The sequence below is a fragment of the Mirounga angustirostris genome, unplaced genomic scaffold, assembly GCF_029215605.1.
Source record: "Mirounga angustirostris isolate CCGP_5_RB_7025 unplaced genomic scaffold, mMirAng1.0.hap1 SCAF_2, whole genome shotgun sequence".
Lineage (NCBI taxonomy): Eukaryota > Metazoa > Chordata > Mammalia > Carnivora > Phocidae > Mirounga > Mirounga angustirostris.
Genome location: NW_026991710.1, coordinates 89,970,615 through 89,989,924, shown reverse-complemented (window position 1 = coordinate 89,989,924; position 19,310 = coordinate 89,970,615). Strand labels below are relative to the sequence as shown.

The following is a 19,310-nucleotide window of genomic DNA, read 5'->3' as shown; positions in this document are numbered from 1 at the left end:
CTTTATAAACACCATGTATCTAGATTTTTTAAAAAAATCCAATATGACAATAACTGTCTGAAGAGCTTAGTCCACTTACATTATTGTGATTATTTACATTGTTGAATTTATTTTCCCTATCTTATTTTAGTATTATTATTTACCCTGTTTTTTCTGTGTATTTGTTTCTTCCTTTTCTAATTTCTATTGGGTTAATAAAGTTGTTGTATTTTTTAATCCCCCCAGCCCCCTCTACTTGGTTTGTAAACTATATACATCCTATTTCTGTTCCTTTAGTGGTTATCTTCACATTTATACCATGAATTCTTTTTTTTTTTTTAAAGATTTTATTTATTTATGTGACAGAGAGAGACACGGCGAGAGAGGGAACACAAGCAGGGAGAGTGGGAGAGGGAGAAGCAGGCTTCCCGCGGAGCTGGGAGCCCGATGCAGGGCTCGCCCTGATCCCAGGACCCCGGGACAATGACCCGAGCCAAAGGCAGACATTTAACGACTGAGCCACCCAGGCGCCCTTATAATATAAATTCTTGAATTAGGAAGTCCTCACCCTCTTAGGAATAATATAAGGAATGTCACTATTTTTACCAAGTTTCCAGCATTTAGTTCCACATTATTTTTATATATCCCTGAAGTTAATTGCTATCATTATATAATAAGTTATTATTATTACTGCTGTTCAGCTAGTGCTTACTCAGATTTATTTCATGTTTACCAACATCTTGGTTTGTTGCTGCTTCTTGCATCTCTCAACCTTATGCTAAATTCAGTTTCCTTCTTCCTAAACCACATCTGCTAGTAGTTCATTAGTGAGAGTATCTTATTAAATGGAGCCACAAGATATTTGTGATTTTTGACAGTTTGTGACCTACAACCTATAATTCAACCTAATGGGAAACTCTCTCCATCTTTGATGTCCCAGTATTTTGCTCTTATCATATTTTGTATCAGCTAATGGACAGACTTCTCTTATTTTATTTTATTTATTTACTTTAAATATTTTATTTCTTTATTTGAGAGAGAATGAGAGAGATCACAGAGGGAGAGGGAGAAGCAGACACCCCGCTGAGCAGGGAGCCCGATGCGGGACTCCATCCCAGGACGCTGGGATCATGACCTGAGCCAAAGGCAGACACTCAACAAAAGCCACCCAGGTGCCCCAGACTTCTCTTATTTTAGCCAGTGGGTATTTCCCTTACTTCTTTAAGAGCTCATTGAGCCCCTCGTCAGGCTCCCTGCTCAGCTGGGAGTCTGCTTCTCTCTCTCCCTCCACTCCACCTGGCCGCTCATGCTCTCTCTCTCAAATTAATAAATAAAATCTTAAAAAAAAAAAAAAGAGCTTATTGAATGCATTTTATCTAGTATTTTTAGATAATTTTAAAGTGAGAGGGTTTTTTTCAAATTATTTACTTATGAGATTGCCCCAATGGTTCTCATATGTTCTCATATTCTGATGCTGTTTGGCACAGTTTTATGACTCCTTTTTATCATCATTATTGATCTGAAATCATTAAAAATGCCTTTCTCATTCCCTTTAATTATTTTCTTTTTACCTTTCATTATAATTGTTCTAATATTTATATTGCCGTTATTGCTTTGTTATTGTTTATATTTACTTGATACATCTTTGCTCAACTTCTTATTTTTAACACCATTTCCTCCATTTCCTTCTAAAGAGAAGCAGGGAGCAATTGAATGTTCTAGAAGAATAGTTTACTGTAATTCATCATCTCTAGTATATTGAGTCATGGAGGTAGCACAAATTCTGAACAAATTTTGAAATCCAAGCAATGGCATATAGATGCCAAAATATCACCTCAATACTGTCAAGGCTGAATTGAGGACATGGCTTGGCATAAAAACAAAATGAACCTGCTATAATTAAACCAACTTAACCTCCCAAATTCTAAGCAACAATGGGGCCAACCAGGTAAGCCTTTACAGCATGAGGCATGTGAAGAGGTCCCCAAAAGGAAAGATGGAAAAGGTGAGCTAACCTTGCCTGATTTATAATTCCAAAATTCCCTGACTGATTATTCTACTCACTTTCCTTGAGCAAAAAGGAATTAAGAGATGGAGAGAAGCCAAGAATGACTCATCTCAGGTTGGAAGGAAACATCAAGAGTGTGGAAGAAGGAGTTCTCCTTAACAAGAAACAGACAAGAGGAAACTAATATTTGCTGAGTGTTTGCCATGTTTGTACTCTGGCTAGCCAATTTAAATTGATTGTTTTAATTAATCTTTACAAAACTAGCTGAGATTATCATATTCCCTTTTACAGGTGAAGATACTGAGGCTCAGAGAATTTAAGCATCTTGTTCAGTGTATCACTCGTATGTAGAAAATTAGAGGAAATTACTTTAGTTCCTTACCTCCTACAGTAAGGTTATAAATGCAAAATACTAATCATTCTACGCTAATGTTTCATTTATTCTATTTGTAGAGGTGCTTTTGATATTCAAAAACAGTTTGAGATTCCTGAAAATCTCTATATAAATTCCACTGAATGTCTCCAAGTGCGTTGTCGAGGATTAGAGACGAGTTTGGCTGAATGTACTTTTACTAAGAGAAGAACTAAAAATGACCAGGATTTCGCTAGTTTGGTTTGCTACACACAGAATGCAGGTTGGTAGAGTACTTGCCTGAAACTTCAAAGCTTCCTTCAAAATTGTTTATTGCACACCACATCGGTAGTAAACAAATAAATTTAGGCTTTAGTAAACAAACAATTTAGGCTTTAGAACCTAAATTGGTGCTTTTCCTCTATTGTACCATTTTGCATTCAAATATTACTACTCTCCAGGTTCCTACATGGGGAGCAAAGTTGCCTGACTCCTCTATGCTTGCTGAAACATCTGGATTAAAGTTAATACCACAAACATAAGTAATACAAACATCAGAAGAAACCTCAATATCTCCTTTGAGAGGCCCAGCCTACACACTTCAAAATGTCTTTAAAATATTTAAGTGACCATAGTCTCAAGACAGTCACTGCCACTTTCCTCCTCGGTCCTGACATGGGAATATTTTAGTCATACATAGGGTTTTAAAGGCTAAAGCCTTTTTTGGTGCTAAAGAAAAAAAAAATACCATCAAAATATAAATTGCACTGCCCAAGTAAGTCATGGGATAGAAGTGAGGATTCGTGCAGCAGCTCAAAAGGAATGGGTGAACACCGGTGTTTGCAGATGTGAGCAAGGGCCCGTGATCCCTGAGCCCCCTCCCCCAACCTCAGCAAGTACAGACCTCCGCAGTAAATACTGGTTTTCAGAGATAACGAAAGGGCCTCCATAAACCAGCATTGACATTTATTTTCCCTATTAACCGTATATATTATGTTGATGTTACCAGTATGTTTTATATCATTTTCTATTTGATGCCTGACTTTATCTTAATGTCCTCATTATTCCAAATGTGATCAGGATGTCACCTACAACTCCATAAATAAATTTCACAAAGAGAATTCCTAATTTACAGCTCCTCTAACAAATGACTCCTTTCACTGTGTGAACGGGAAATACATTCCCCAAAAGAGAGCCTGTAACGGTATCAATGATTGTGGAGACCAGAGTGACGAACTGTGCTGTACAGGTAATAGAAGACCCCCCCACTGCATTTCAGAGTCTATCCTATTGGATTTTAAGTATGAAAAAATAAAAATAAAAACCTTCTTCTATGTATGTTTGTGTAGGATGCCGAGGCAAAAGTTTCTTCTGTAAATCTGGTGTTTGTATTCCAAACAAATATAAGTGCAACGGTGAGGTGGATTGCATTACAGGAGAAGATGAAATTGGTTGTGAAGGTAATTAAGGTTTTGTGTTATGTTTTTCCATTACTTGATCTGGGGACTCTGAAACTTTCTTTTAGGTAAATTGTAATCTTAAGTGGGTATAGGGGAGTGTTAGCAGTAAGAGTACTACTGAGTGGGCATTCGAAGAACTATGGAATGTTCTCTCATATTTTCATTTATTAAATACATTTGTTATTTCAGAACTTTTTATCAGAAAAGCTCCCACATAACAAAAATAGACAGATTATTAGAATGAACCAAGATGTGCCTCTCTCCCAGCTTGAACAATTATCAATATTTTGCCAGTCTTGTTCAGCTTGTTTGAGTATTTTATTTTATTTATTTTATTTTTTAAAAGATTTTATTTATTTATTTGACAGAGAGAGACACAACAAGAGAGGGAACACAAGCAGGGGGAGTGGGAGAGGGAGAAGCAGGCTTCCCACGGAGCAGGGAGCCTGATGCTGGGCTCGATCCCAGGACCCTGGGATCATGACCTGAGCCGAAGGCAGATGCTTAAGGACTGAGCCACCCAAGTGCCCCTTGTTTAAGTATTTTAAAGCACATTGAGATATCATGTCACTTCACCTACATACATTTCTAATGATACAAACATGTTATACATACACAATACATGTACATACATGTATGTACATACATATACATACTCTCATTAGTATCCCTAATAATAATAATTCCCTAACACTGCTTAATAACAGCCCATGTTCAAGTTTTCCCAACTGTCTCAAAAAAGCTTTTTTAAAAGATTTTATTTATTTATTTATTTATTTATTTATTTATTTATTTATTTATCTGAGAGAGATTGAGAGAGAGAGTGAGCAGGAGGGACAGGGAGAGAGAATCTGAAGCAGACTCCAAGCTGAGCCCAGAGCCCTATGTGGGACTTGATCCCACAACTGTGAGATCATGACCTGAGCTGAAACAAAGGGTCATCTGATGCTTAACTGGCTGATCCACCCAGGCACCCCTCTCAAAAACGTCCTTTTAGAACAGTGTGTTTGAATCAAGATCCAAAAGAGTCTAACATTCTCTTTGATTATTAAGTTTTTAAGTATCTTTTATTCTTTAAGAATTACGCTTCTCGGCCTTTTGGGTAAGATCAAGTGTAAGAGTTACCCACCTGGAAACACAATGGTCCAATATCTTTGGGACACAGCAAAAGCAGTTCTAAGAAGGGAGTTTATACCAATTCAGGTCTATCTCAAGAAAGAAGAAAAATCCTAAATAAATAATCTGACATCATACCTAAAAGAACTAGAAAAGGAAGAACCAAAAAAGCCCAAAGTTAATAAAAGGAAGGAAATGATAAAGATTAGAGCAGAAATAAATGAGATAGAGACTAAATAAAATTAAATTAAATTCAACTAAAAATGCCAATGAAACCAAGAGTTGGTTCTTTGAAAAGATAAACAAAATTGATAAATCTTTAGTCAGAGTCATTGAAATAAAAGAAAGAAGAGTCAAATAAATAAAATCAGAAATGAAAAAGGCAAAGTAACTGACACCACAGAAATGCAAAGGATTATAAGAGAGTATTATGAAAATGATATGGCAACAAATTGGACAACATAAAAAGAAACTGATAAATTTTTAGAGATATACAATTTTCCAAAACTGAACCAGGAATAAATAGAAAATCTGAACAGACTGGTTACTAGTAATGAAATTGAATTGGTAATCAAAAAAACTCCCAACAACAAAAGTTCACTACCAAATGGCTTTACAGGTTAATTCTACCAAACATTTAAAGAAGAGTTAATATCTATTCTTCTCAAACTATTCCAAAAAGGAAGAGGAAGGAAAACTTCCAAATTCATTCTACATGGCCAGCATTACTCTGATACCAAAACTAGACAAAGACACTACAAAAAAAGAAAATTACACATCAATATCCCTAATGAACATAGATGCAAAAATACTTAACAAAATATTAACAAACCAAATTCAATGATACATAAAAGGATCATTCACCATGATCAAGTGGAATTTATTCCAGGGATGCAAGAATGGTTCTATATCCTCTAATCAATCAATGTGATACATCACATTAACAAAATGAAGGATAAAAACATATTGTCATCACAATAGATTCAAAATAAGAATTTGACAAAATTCAATATCCATTCATGATAAAAACTCTCAACCAAGTGGTTTAGAGGGAACATACTTCAACATAATAAAGTCCATATATGATAAACCTACAACTAACATCATACTCAATGGTGAAAATCTGAAAGCTTTTCCTCTAAGATCAGGAACAAGACAAGGATGTCCACTATTGCTACTTTTGTTCAACATAGTACTGGAGTCTTAACAATCAGACAAGAAAGAGAAAAAAAGAAGAAAGAAAGAAAGAAAGAAAGAAAGAAAGAAAGAAAGAAAGAAAGAAAGAAAGAAAGAAAGAAAGAAAGAAAGAAAGAAAGGAAGGAAGGAAGGAAGGAAGGAAGGAAGGAAGGAAAGAAAGAAAGAAAGAAAGAAAGAAAGAAAAGAAGGAAGGAAGGAAGAAAGAAAGAAAGAAAGAAAGAAAGAAAGAAAGAGAAAGAAAAAGAAAGGAAGGAAGAGAGAAAGAAAGAAAGTAAGAAAGGGCATTTAAATTTGTAAAGGAAAAATAAAACTCCCATTCGCAAATGACATGATACTTTACATAGAAACTCTAGGGGTGTCTGGGGGGCTCAGTCAGTTGGGCACCTGACTCTTGGTTTAGGCTAAGGCTATGATCTCATGGGTCTTGAGATGGAGCCCTGCATTGGGCTCTGCACTCAGTGGGGAGTCTACTTGAAGATTCTCTCCCTCTGCCCCTCCCCACCTCAAATAAATAAATAAATCTTTTTAAAAAAGAAGAAAACTAAAGACTCCACAAAAAACTATAAGAACTAATAAATAAATTCAGTAAAATTGCAGGATACGAAGCTAACATTCAGATATCAGTTGTGTTTCTATATACCAGTAACAAACTGTCAGAGAAAGAAATTAAGATAATAATCCCATTTACAACTGCACCAAAGGAATAAAATACCTAGGAATAAATTTAATTAAGGAGGTGAAAGACTTACACTCTGAAAACTATAAGACATTGATGAAAGAAATTGAAAGTGACACAAATAAATGGGAAGATATACCATGTTCATGGATTAGAAGAACAAATATTTTTTTAAATGTCTATACTACCCAAAGTAATCTACAGATTTAACACAATCCCTATCAAAATATCAATGGTGTTTTTCACAGAACTAGAGCAAAGGATCCTAAAATTTGTATGGAACCACAAAAGACCCTGAATAGCCAAAGCAATCTTGATAAAGAACAAAACTGGAGGTATCACAATCCTAGATTTCAAGATATACTACAAAGCTATAGTAATCAAAATATTATGGTACTGGCATAAAAGCAGACACATAGATCAATAGAACAGAATAGAAAGTCCACATGCTTACATGCTTACATGCTTGATGCTTACATGGTCAATTAACCTACAACAAAGGAGGCAAGAATACACAATCTAGAAAAGACAGTCTCTTCAATAAATGGTGTTGGGAAAGCTGGAAATGTACATTCAAAAAAATGAAACTGGAATGCTTTCTTACACCATGCACAAAAATAAACTCAAAATGGATTAAAGACATAAATGTATGTTAATTAATTGAATTTAAATTAAAAAAATAATAAAGACCTAAATGTGATACCTGAAACCCTAAGTCTCCTAAAAGAGAACATAAGCAGTAATCTCTTGGATGCCAGCTTTAGCAACATTTTTCTAGTATGTCTCCTCAGGTGAGGGAAACAAAAGCAAAAATAAACTATTGGGACTAAAACAAAATAAAAAGCTTTTGCAGAGCAAAGAAAACCATCAACAAAATAAATAGGTGACCTATTGAATGGGAGAAGATATTTGTGAATGATATATCCAAAATATATAAAAACTTATACAACTCAACACACACACACACACACACACACAGACACACAATAATTTGATTAATAAATGGGCAGAGGAATGAACGGACATTTGTCCAAAGAAGACATATAGATGGCCAATAGACACATGAAAAGATGTTCAGCATCTTTAATCATCAGGGAAATGTGAATGAAAACCACAGTAAGATATCACCTCACACCAGTCAGCATGGCTAATATCAAAAAGACAAGAAATAATAAGTGTTGGTGAAGATGTGGAGAAAAGGGAACCCTTGTGCACTGTTGATGAGAATGTAAGTTGGTGCAGCCACTATGGAAAACAGTATGGAGTTTTCTCAAAAAAAATTATATATATGTATATATAACTATCATATGATCCAGCAATTCCACTATTGGGTATTCACCCAAAGAAAACAAAAACACAAATGCAAAAAAGCTATATGCACCTCTATGTTTATTGCAGCATGATTTACAATAGCTAAGATATGGAAGCAGCCTAAGTGTCCATTGACAAATGAATGGATGAAGAATATGTGATACACACACACACACACACACACACACTAGAATATTACTCAGGTCAAAAAAAAAGGATAACATCTTGCCATTTGCAACATGATAAACCTAGAGAGAATTATGCTAAGTGAAATAAGTCAGACAGAGAAATACAAATACCTTATGATTTCACTTATATGTGGAATTTAAAAAACAAAACAAATGAACCAACAAATAAACAAAAGCAGAAACAGATCCATAAATACAGAGAACAAACTGGTGGCTGCCAGGGGTAGGTGGGGAAGATGGGGGAATTAGTTGAAGGAGATTAAGAAGTACAAACTTCCAGTTGTAAAATAAGTAAGTCATTGAAAAGTACAACATAGAGAGTATAGTCAATAATATTGTAATGATGTTGCATGATGACACAGTAACCACACTTACTGTGGTCATCATTGCATAATATATAGAATTGTTGAATCATGAGGTCATACACCTGAAACTAATATAACACTGTATGTCAACTATACTTCAATTTAAGAAATGTTACCTACCTATCCACCCCCAATTTTTTTCATGCCATTGATTTTTAAAGAAACTTGGTCATTTGCCTACAGGATGTTCCTTATTCTGGATTTACAGAGATGTGATGAGATACAAAGTTCAATATTTTAGGCAAGAATTCTTGATGGGTAGTGCTGTGTCCTTTCTATTACATAAAATGTCAAGTTCTCTTGGTATCCCACTATTAATGATGCTAAAATTGATCACTGGACCAGCTTGATCTTTCCTTTTTGAAAAAGTTCCCCCATAACCTTTCATCTTAATGGTTTTTAGTAGCCTCTGTGATTGTTGCCTAGATCCAATTTGTCAATAGGAACTATAAGATGGTGATTTCTTTTTTTTTTAAAGATTTTATTTATTTATTTGACAGAGACACAGCTAGAGAGGGAACACAAGCAGGGGGAGTGGGAGAGGGAGAAGAAGGCTTCCCGTGGAGCAGGGAGCCTGATGCGGGGCTCTATCCCAGGACCCTGAGATCATGACCTGAACCAAAGGCAGCCACTTAACGACTGAGCCACCCAGGCGCCCCAAGATGGTGATTTCTAATTCAGCATTCCTTCTGCATTTATTAATTGGTTTTCTATAGAGAAGAACTTTCCTTCATCAACTATTTTGTTTCCATGAAATGCAATTCATAGTAGAAAGAAAGCATAGTTTTTAATTCTTTCCCTCTACTTACCAAGTTTCAAAGCAATGAGTTAATGCTCTTTGTTTTTTGGTGCTCATTGGAAAACCTCTGATGGTAAAAATATTTACCAAGTACCTACTCTGTGTCACACAGACTGTCTTCTTACTTACATCAGTGCTTTCTGGAAGTTATTATATTCATTCATTTACTCAATGAATATTTATTAAGTTCTTACTATGTGTGCCAGGCCCTGTTCCTGAAAACAGAATCTAATTATTTTTATATTCCACATGTGCCTTACAGGTAAGCATTAAATACATGGTGGAGATATATATGGATAAATGAATTGATAATAATTATGTTTTGCTATTGTTTGGTATTATTTGACTTTACTGAAGTCTTGTTTAATTTCCCATTGACATCAGTTTTTAAACGTAAAAACACATTTTAGGATCTCAAATCATATTATTTCTTTTGAAGTTTATATAAGCAGTTGAGCAAAATACTTTTATGTCCATTAAATATAGTTAAAACCTTAGTAAAGAGAGGAGAGAAAGAAATTTCCAAACGTTTTTTAAGGAGGAAGACAGTAAGTCATGACTCTTGCCAGTGAAGCTTGAGAGTCATTCCTTCCCAGTTTTATTGAAATGGAATTGACATACAACACCATATGTAAGTTTAAGGTGTAAAACATAGTGACTTGACAGACATACATTGAGAGATGATGACCACAGTAAGTTTAGTTAACATCCATCATGTCATATAGTTACATTTTTTTTCTTTTGATGAGAACATTTAGGATTTACTCCCTTAGCAACTTTCAAGTATACCATACAGCAACGGTAACTATAGTCACCACGCTGTACATTACACCCCCAGCACTTATTGATCTGGAAGTTTGTACCTTTTGACCACAGTCACCTAATTCCCCACCCCCTACTCCTGCCCCCAGTAACCACAAATTTGACTTCTTTTTCTATGAGTTTGTTTTGTTAGATTCCACATATAAGTGAGATCACGCAGTATTTGTCTTCCTCTGAAGCTCTACAGTTTGATTTCACTTTTTCAGTATAATGATATTTGGGATTTCTTCTCCTTCTCCTCCTCTTCTGTTCCTTTTCCCTCCATCTTCTCCTTCTCCTGATTCAAAACTCTAAAGTTTAAGGTCAAAAAACAGAATTTGTTGGCTTATCAGGGGGAAAAAAAAATCCCACTGCCAGGGAGTAACCATAACATAAAACTTACTTTTTTTTAATGAATTTCTTGAATCCATATCAAAAATACATTTAGTCAACTGTCATTATTACTTCAGTTTACCCTTCTTTAGAGTGAGCACCACCTTTTATATTTCAGTAGTTGTTCTAATTTTTCACTCTCTAAGCAAGAGCAAATGAGAGAAGAGATGTAAAATAAAAATATTAATATATTCATTGCTCTTTCAGTGGACAGATCGGAATCACTAAACCAAGGGAAGTTTGGAGTATAACTTGGTTTCATGTATCCTGGAAAGCCCAACTTTTATAAATATAAGTTTAACAGGGTTATACATTTTGTATAACTGTATAGTAAATATGCTGTCCATATGTGTTCAAATATATCCAAAATATACAACTCTTTTTAAAACTCAAGGGCGCCTGGGTGGCTCAGTCGTTAACCGTCTGCCTTCAGCTCAGGTCATGATCCCAGAGTCCTGGGATCGAGCCCCGCATCGGGCTCCCTGCTCCGCGGGAAGCCTGCTTCTCCCTCTCCCACTCCCGCTGCTGGTGTTCCCTCTCTGTCTGTGTCTCTCTCTGTCAAATAAACAAATAAAATCTTTAAAAAAAAAAAAAAAAAGAAAGAAAGAAAGAAAGAAAAGTAAAACTCAAGTAAAGGGGTGCCTGGGTGACTCAGTCATTAAGTGTCTGCCTTCGACTCAGGTCACGATCCGAGGGTACTGGAATCGAGCCCCACATCGGGCTCCCTGCTCCGCAGGAAGCCTGCTTCTCCTTCTCCCACTCACCCTGCTTGTGTTCCCTCTCTCGCTGTCTCTCACTCTGTCAAATAGATAAATAAAAATCTTTAAAAAAATAAATAAAATTAAAAAATAAACCTCAAGTAAAAATTATTTCCTTGCCGTAGTTAAATTGGTATCTGTTTAAATGCAATATGAAACATCTGTTATGTGGTATTAAAAATCAAAGAAAGATGACATACTGTGATTCCCCTTTATCTTTGTAAAAAAATTAAGTTGCTGGGCGCCTGGGTGGCTCAGTCGTTAAGTGTCTGCCTTTGGCTCAGGTCATGATCCCAGAGTCCTGGGATCAAGTCCCACTTCGGGCTCCCTGCTCAGCAGGAAGCCTGCTTCTCCTTCTCCCTCTGCCCCTGCTTGTGTTCCTGCTCTCGCTGTCTCTATCTGTCAAATAAATAAATAAAATCTTTAAAAAAAAAATTAAGTTGTTATACCAATTCTGAGATATTAATGATTCGTGTATATTTTATCCAGGTGAACATTATCTTTTTGCTACAGTGAGTGTTTTGTTTTGTTTTTAGGAACTGGACATCCTGAAATTAAAGGTAAATACATTGTTATAATAGAAAATTTATATTACAGAATTGAAAACAATGATAAGGTATTGTATTTTTATGATATATGTATAATATCATTGATATGGTATTCATTTTTCTCAAAAATTATCCTTTGCTGTGGTAAATTTTTGTTTTTTTTACAGGTGGCTTTTTACATGTGGCTCAAGGTAAAAAATTTATTAAATTCTTGGAATATTGCAGAATTGAAGCAAAACAAAGCTACTGCTGTCTTATATATATTTTTAAAGATTTACTTATTTTAGAGAGAGAGTATGTGTGTGAGAGAGAGAGAGAGTGAACTGGGGGAGGCGTACACGGAGAAGGAGAGAGAGAATCTTAAGCAGACTCTCTGCTGAGCATGGAGCCTGATGCGAGGCTCCATCTCAGGATCCTGAGATCATGACCCAAACGGAAATCGAGTCAGATGCTTAACTGACTGAGCCACACAGGCACCCCTCTTCTTATATTTTAATGTAGCTATTAATCACACATGATATGACCACGTGTGAGCAATAACTCAGCTTTCACATTAGTGCAGGCACAGAGGCCTTTCTAATGTCAGCTGAGTACTATTTCAGTCAGTGTTAGTAACTGTTCCCTACCTTATGTAAGGACTTTGTGAATCAGAGTTGAAAAAGAAGCTTTCCTTCTCTGACCCAAGCATTTTGCCTACTCTAAATGCAGAAAACTATAGCACCATGAGTCTCACCATTCACTTGTACCAAGAGACACCTCTAGTTGGTACCTGCAAAATTTCTACATAGTTCATCCTGAGCCTTCACAATTACCTAGGTATAGAAAGGAAATAAGATGGTGTACTTTGAGGATTTGTACTGTCCTTTTTAAACAAAGGACAGGTTTGGGGGCGCTTGGGTGGCTCAGTGGGTTAAGCATCCGACTATTGATTTTGGCTCCAGTCATGATCTCAGGGTGATAAGATCAAGTTTGTGTCCATGGAGCCTGCTTAAGATTCTCTCCCTCCCTCCACCCCTCCCCAACTCGTGCATGCCCATGCATGTGTGTGTGCTCACGCTTTCTCTCTCTCTCATCAATCAATCAATCAATCGAGGACAGGTTTTAAGACAGAAAATTATGATCAAAGTTGAAATAATTTTAATTATTTAATTTCTGTTATAAACACAACCATAAACATTGGAACTTTTTGTTTTATTATAGAAGAAACAGAATTTTTGACTGCTGATATGGATGAAGGTAAATTAACATTATTCTTTTTTACTAGTGCTTCCTTGATTTACATCTGCATTTTAATGTTGTGTGTGTATGTATGTATGTATGTATATATAATTAATTCAAGCAACAATTACCTTTGCTATCAATGTAAATAGAAAAAAATAACATTACTCTTCTTATCACTTTTAAGAAAAACACACATAAAGGTTTCTTGAGAACTGCTTTTAAAAATGGGTTAATTCACAAGGCTAATTTTGAAGTGAAAACAATATTTTAGAGCTACATAACATTTTTTTATTTGCTATGAGCTTTGTTATGTCAGTTTTGTCAAAAACAACCAGATTTCGAGCATGACCCATGACGTTTTGAAATAGAAAAATAATAGACTTTACTTGAGCTAATTGGTTCTTTTTCAATGTTTTAAATCCTGATAACAGAAGGTCTGTGAAGATCTGTATCCCGGCCAGTTGTGCACTGAGAGCTAAATTAAATTAAAGTATTAAGTCCCTGCGGAGACAGTAATTAATAAGAGTTTTTGGGTCAGACAGACTTGAGTCATCCTGACTCAGTTATTTATTAACTGTGTAACCTTAGGTGAATAACTTAACCTCAACTACAAATTGGGAATAAAATAGCTCCCTGTTTTAGGGGGAATTTAAGCTGAAGTTCGCATCAAACTCTCTTCTAATTGCCAGGCCCCAAAATTAATTAACAATTTTTTTTCATCAGGCAATGAGTGAAAGATTTAGATTTTGAAGATACAGCCATCAGTCCGAGGAGATTTTTCACCAAAGGCCCTTTATTTTCTACTCAATGTAGCGTTGGTTTTCAGATAGTGCCTGAGTTGCTTCCACAATCCTCAGTAGATGAGGTCTCTCTTCTTTTAAAGGTCCAAGAACAAATTTAAAACTTACCATCACACTCTTCCCCCAACCCAGTTCTTAGAATGGGTGGGACAAAACAAACAGACAAAAACCCATCCATATTCACTCACGACTTCTCTTCCTTAAAGACCCACCTTCTTCTTATATGCCCAAAGTAATTGACAGTGATATTAATTTTCCTTTCTCATTTGGGCCTAAGAAGCAAGTTTGTAAAAATACTCATGATGTACTAAAATATAGAGAAAGAATAAGGAAAACAGCTTATATTTTTACTTTCGCCCTTTTTCATGAATTCTTCCGCCAATTCCCATCTCAAGCCTTGCTCTGCCAGGTGTCTCCGTGACAAGTGTGCCACATCTGAATGTTCACAGAGGAAGGAAATATCATCATGTGTCAAGTGACCAAGAAAATACCCCCTCGCCCACTGATCCTGGATTGTCCATGGGTCCCTGGCACATTACCTCGCAGGGTTAATATGATGATTAGATGAAATAAACTACATACAAAATATTTAGCATGAGGACTGACACAGAAAGTGCTCAAATGTTAACATCATTAATGTTAATACTATTGAAAAGAATTCCATATGAACAGCCTCTGTAAAGTAAAAACTATGAAAGTGAGAAGATATAGGTGCTCATGTTGTCAGCTCATTCTGATGATTTCTGAATGAAACCCTCATCCTGAGTATGCCTGGCCATGTGACATCTTTTATCTCTCTGCCAAAGGCAGAGATAAAAATGTTTAACCCTTCAGCTAGCCTCTTTCTGCCACCAGTGTACCTTTAGGCAGAACTTCATAGAATCAAGCCAATTTTCATATTAAGCCAGAATTTTTGAACAAGGTAAACAGTACCAATTAGCATCTAAAATAATTTATTAATCAATTCAGTCTGTTTTGTTTTAGCAGTGACTTTGCTGGTTTTGTGGCATAAATTATCAAGAAGTAATGGGTTCAAAATCATAATGATACAATCTCTTCCTTTCTTGAAGAAAGAAAACGGATAAAGTCATTTCTCCCTAAAGTGTCCTGTGGAGTTAAAAACAGCGTGCCCATTCGAAGGAAACGAGTCGTAGGAGGAAAGCCGGCACACATGGTAAACCTGTTACTTCCCAGGAGCAGTCCATGTTTGAAAAACAAAGAAAGGTGGGGGAGATACATAATGATAAGAGACTGGGAGTCTTGCAATAGGCATATCTTAGGGCCACCTGTCTATCACCGTCTGGTAGAATGACAGTGACCACACTAATGTCTCTTACAGGGAGACTTCCCGTGGCAGGTGGCAATTAAGGAAAATGAGAAAATCAAATGTGGAGGAATTTATATTGGAGGGTGTTGGATTGTAACTGCTGCACACTGTGTCAGGTAAAAAATGTCTCCAAAAAGATTTTGGATTCCCTGAAATAATGAAAGTGGGTAATAGAGATTGTGGCAGATGATAGATAAAAGCATGTGACAAATTCCACTCTCTTGACAGCTAAATCCCCTCCAGTATTCATGATCGGAATCCCAGAGGCCATCTGTGTTCTTCCCCCCCACCCCGCCCCCAGACCAAATTATGATCCCAGATGGCAAGTTCAGATCAAACCCATAGGTACCAAGTTCTGTCACGTGACTCATTTGCATGATGGGAAAGCAAGTAGATACTACCTACGTTTTGTAGAGTTAGGACCAAACTGTTGAGAAGAGTTTATGACCGAAAAGTTTATGAAGAGGTGATACTAACCTGGCATTTTCTCTGGTCTCTCTTCAACAAGGATGTTGTTTAAGAGCCTCATGCATTTAAAAGCTTCAAATGCACAAATCTTTTTTGCCCCTTCCACATACCCTTAAATGTATTTGATATGTGTTCCAGACAGTAAAGGAACTGCTCAGAGCTCCACACTAATTGTCTCACGTGCTGTTCCAGCGCTGGCTGGCTCGTCTGCTGCATGCGTGCATCACTGATGTCTCTTCTTCTTCCCGTAAGGAGACCAATCGAATGGGTTCAGAACTCCACTTATGACTTTATTTAAACTTCATTACCTCTTTAAAGACTATCTCCAAATCTAGTAATGTTGGTGGGTAGGTCTTCAACATAGGAATTTTAGGGGAACACAATTCAGTCTATACCGGTAGCTTAAGGGCAATACACAAAAGGTGCTGATAACAAGTCAAGGTCAGCTGAAGGACAGAGTTTGGGCTTCCAGCCTCAGTGCTGATCTTTAGAATGAATGAAACATCCTTTGTTGAGTGCCTCTAACAGGCCAGATAATGGGTGTGGCATTTTCACATATGTTATTTTGTTTTAATATTCTTAACAGCCCTAAGAGGCAAATATTAGTCTTCCCATTTTGTGGATTAGCAGACTGAGATGAGAAGGTACATAACTTGGCTAAAGTTACACTCCTAGTCAGCAGCAGAAACATAATTGTCGGTACCATCTGTCACCATACAAAGCTTTTACAATATTATTGATTATATTCTCTATGCTGTATGTTACATCCCCTTGGCTTATTTACTTTATAACTAGAAGTTTGTACTTCCTAATCCTCTTCACCTATTTTGCCCACTTCCCAATTCCTCCCCCTTTTTCTATGAATCTGTTTCTGTTTGGTTTTTGTTCATTTGTTTTGTGTTTTAGATTCCACACATAAGTGAAATCATATGGTATTTGTCTTTCCCTGTCTGACTTATCTTACCTAGCATAATACTCTCTAGATCTATCCATGTTGTTGCAAATGGCAAGATCTCATTCTTTTTTATGGCTGAAAATTTTTCTATTGTATACATACATCACATCTTCTTTATCCATTTATCTATTGATAGACGCTTAGGTTGCTTCCATATCTTGGTTATTATAAATAATGCTGCAGTGAACATAGGAGTACATATATGCCTTCAAATTGGTTTTCATTTTCTTTGGGTAAATACCCAGAACAGAATTGCTGGATCACATGGTAGTTCTATTCTTAAGTTTTTGAGGAACCTCCATACCTCCATACTGTTTTCCTTAGTGGCTGCACCAATGTACATTCCCACCAACAGTGCACAAGGGTTCCCTTTTCCTGACATCCTGGCCAACACTTGTTATTTCTTGTCTTTTTGATACTAGCCATTCTGATGGTTTTGATTTGCCTTTCGCTGATGATTAGGGATGTTGAGCACCTTTTCATGTGTCTGTTGACCATCTGTATGTCTCTGTATGTCTTTGGAAAAATGTCTATTCAAGCACTCTGCTCATTTTTTTTTAATTAACATAATGTATTATTTGTTTTAGTGGTACAGGTCTGTGATTACACATCAGTCTTACACAGTTCATAGTGCTCACCATAGCACATACCCTCCCCAATGTCTATCACCCAGCCACCCCATCCCTCCTACCCCCCTCCACTCTAGCAACCCTCAGTTTGTTTCCTGAGATTAAAAGTCTTTTATAGTTTGTCTCTTCCCATTTTTTAATTGGGTTTTTTTATATTAAGTTGTATAAGTTCTATATATATATATGATATTAACTATATATATAGTTATATATTTATATATGATATTAACTCCTTGTCAGATTTATGATTTGCAAATTTCTTCTTCCATTCAGTAGGTTCTCTCTTTGTTTTGTTGACAGTTTCCTTCATCATACAAAAGGTTTTTAGTTTAATATAATCCTGTGTTTATTTTAGCTTTTATATTCTTAGCTCCTTTGTCATAGATTAATTGACCATATATATGTGTGAGATTTTTTCTGGGCTCTCTACACTATTCCATTGATCTATGGGTCTGTTTTCAGGCCAGTGCCATAATGTGTTGATTATTATAGCTTTGTAGTATAGTTCAAAATCAGGGAATTTGATACTTCCAGGTTTGTTCTTCTTTCTCAAGACTGCTGTGGCTATTTGGGGTCTTTTGTGGTTCCATACAAAGTTCAGGATTCTTTTTTCTAGTTCTATGAAAAATACCATTGGTTTTTTTATTTAAAAAAATCACAGTAAATGTGTAGATTGCTTTGGGTAGTATAGACATTTTAACAATATTGGTTCTTCCAATCCATATAGTATGTCTTTCCATTTATTTGTGTCACTTCTAATTCTTTCATCAATGTCTTATAGTCTTTTATTTCCTTAAATTTATTCCTAGGTATTTTATTCTTTTTGGTGCAATTGTAGATAGAATTATTTTTATTCTGATAGTTCATTATTAGTGTATAGAAGCAATTAATATCTGTATGTAAATTTTGTACCCTGTGATTTTAGCAAATTCATTTATTAGTTCTAATAGTTTTCTGGTGGTGTCTTCAGAGTTCTTGCTCTCTCTCTATATATATATATGCCATCAGCAAATAGTGACAGTTTTACGTCTTTCATATCAATTTGGATGCCTTTTCTTTTCTTTTTTTTTTTTTTTTTGGTCTGATTGCTGCAGCTGGGACTTCCAGTACTCTGTGGAATAAAAGTGGCAAGGTGGGCATCCTTGTCTTGTTTCTGAACTTAGGGGAGGAAAGGCTTTCACCAGTGTGTATGATGTTAACTGCGGATCTGTCATGCGTAGCCTTTATTATGCTAAGGTACATTTCTTCTATATGCACTTTGTTGAGAGTTTTTATCATAAGTGGATGTTGAATTTTCTTTCCTGCATCTATTGAGCTGATCATATGATTTTGGTCCTTTGTTTTATTAATATGGTGTATCACATTGATTGATTTGTAGATGTTAAGCCATCCTTACATCCCTGGAATAAATCCCACTTGATCATGGTGAACGATCCTTTTAATGTACTGTTGAATTCAGTTTGCTAATATTTTGTTGATGATCTTTGCATCTATGTTTATCAGAGATACTGGTGTGTAGTTTTCTTTTCCTGTAGTGTCTTTGTCTGGCTTTGGTATCAGGGTAATCCTGGCCTCATAGAATGAATCTGGATGTATTCCTTCCTCTACAATTTTTTGGAACAATTTAAGAAGGATAGGTGCTAACTCTTCTTTAAATATTTGGCAGAATTCACCTGTAAAGCTGTCCAGTCTTGAACTTTTGTGTATTTTAAGTTTTTAAGTTACTGGTTTAATTTCATTACTTGTAATCAGTCTATTCAGATTTTCTATTTCTTCATGATTCAGTTTTGGAAGGTTTATGTTTCTAGGAATTTATCCATTTCTTTTAGGTTTTCCAATTTGGTGGTGTATAGTTCATAGTAATCTCTTATAACCATTTCTATTTCTGCGGTGAGTGTAACTTTTCCTCTTTTGTTTCTGATTTTACCTATTTAGGCTCTCTTTTTCTTGATGAGTCTG

At 35.9% G+C, this 19,310-nt stretch overlaps 1 protein-coding gene across 5 annotated transcripts in view; it reads left to right on the top strand.

Annotated features, from left to right (window-relative positions):
• CFI (complement factor I) overlaps nucleotides 1-19,310 on the top strand; it is a 57,043-nt gene that overhangs the window by 25,795 nt on the left and 11,938 nt on the right. For all 5 annotated transcript variants that reach the window (XM_054508774.2, XM_054508773.2, XM_045880597.3 and 2 more), the window contains 8 exons: nucleotides 2,441-2,622; nucleotides 3,475-3,588; nucleotides 3,689-3,799; nucleotides 11,940-11,963; nucleotides 12,119-12,142; nucleotides 13,152-13,187; nucleotides 15,043-15,146; nucleotides 15,312-15,415. In XM_054508774.2, coding sequence (XP_054364749.1) covers nucleotides 2,441-2,622; nucleotides 3,475-3,588; nucleotides 3,689-3,799; nucleotides 11,940-11,963; nucleotides 12,119-12,142; nucleotides 13,152-13,187; nucleotides 15,043-15,146; nucleotides 15,312-15,415 — 699 coding nt within the window. The remainder of the gene's footprint in view (nucleotides 1-2,440; nucleotides 2,623-3,474; nucleotides 3,589-3,688; nucleotides 3,800-11,939; nucleotides 11,964-12,118; nucleotides 12,143-13,151; nucleotides 13,188-15,042; nucleotides 15,147-15,311; nucleotides 15,416-19,310) is intronic.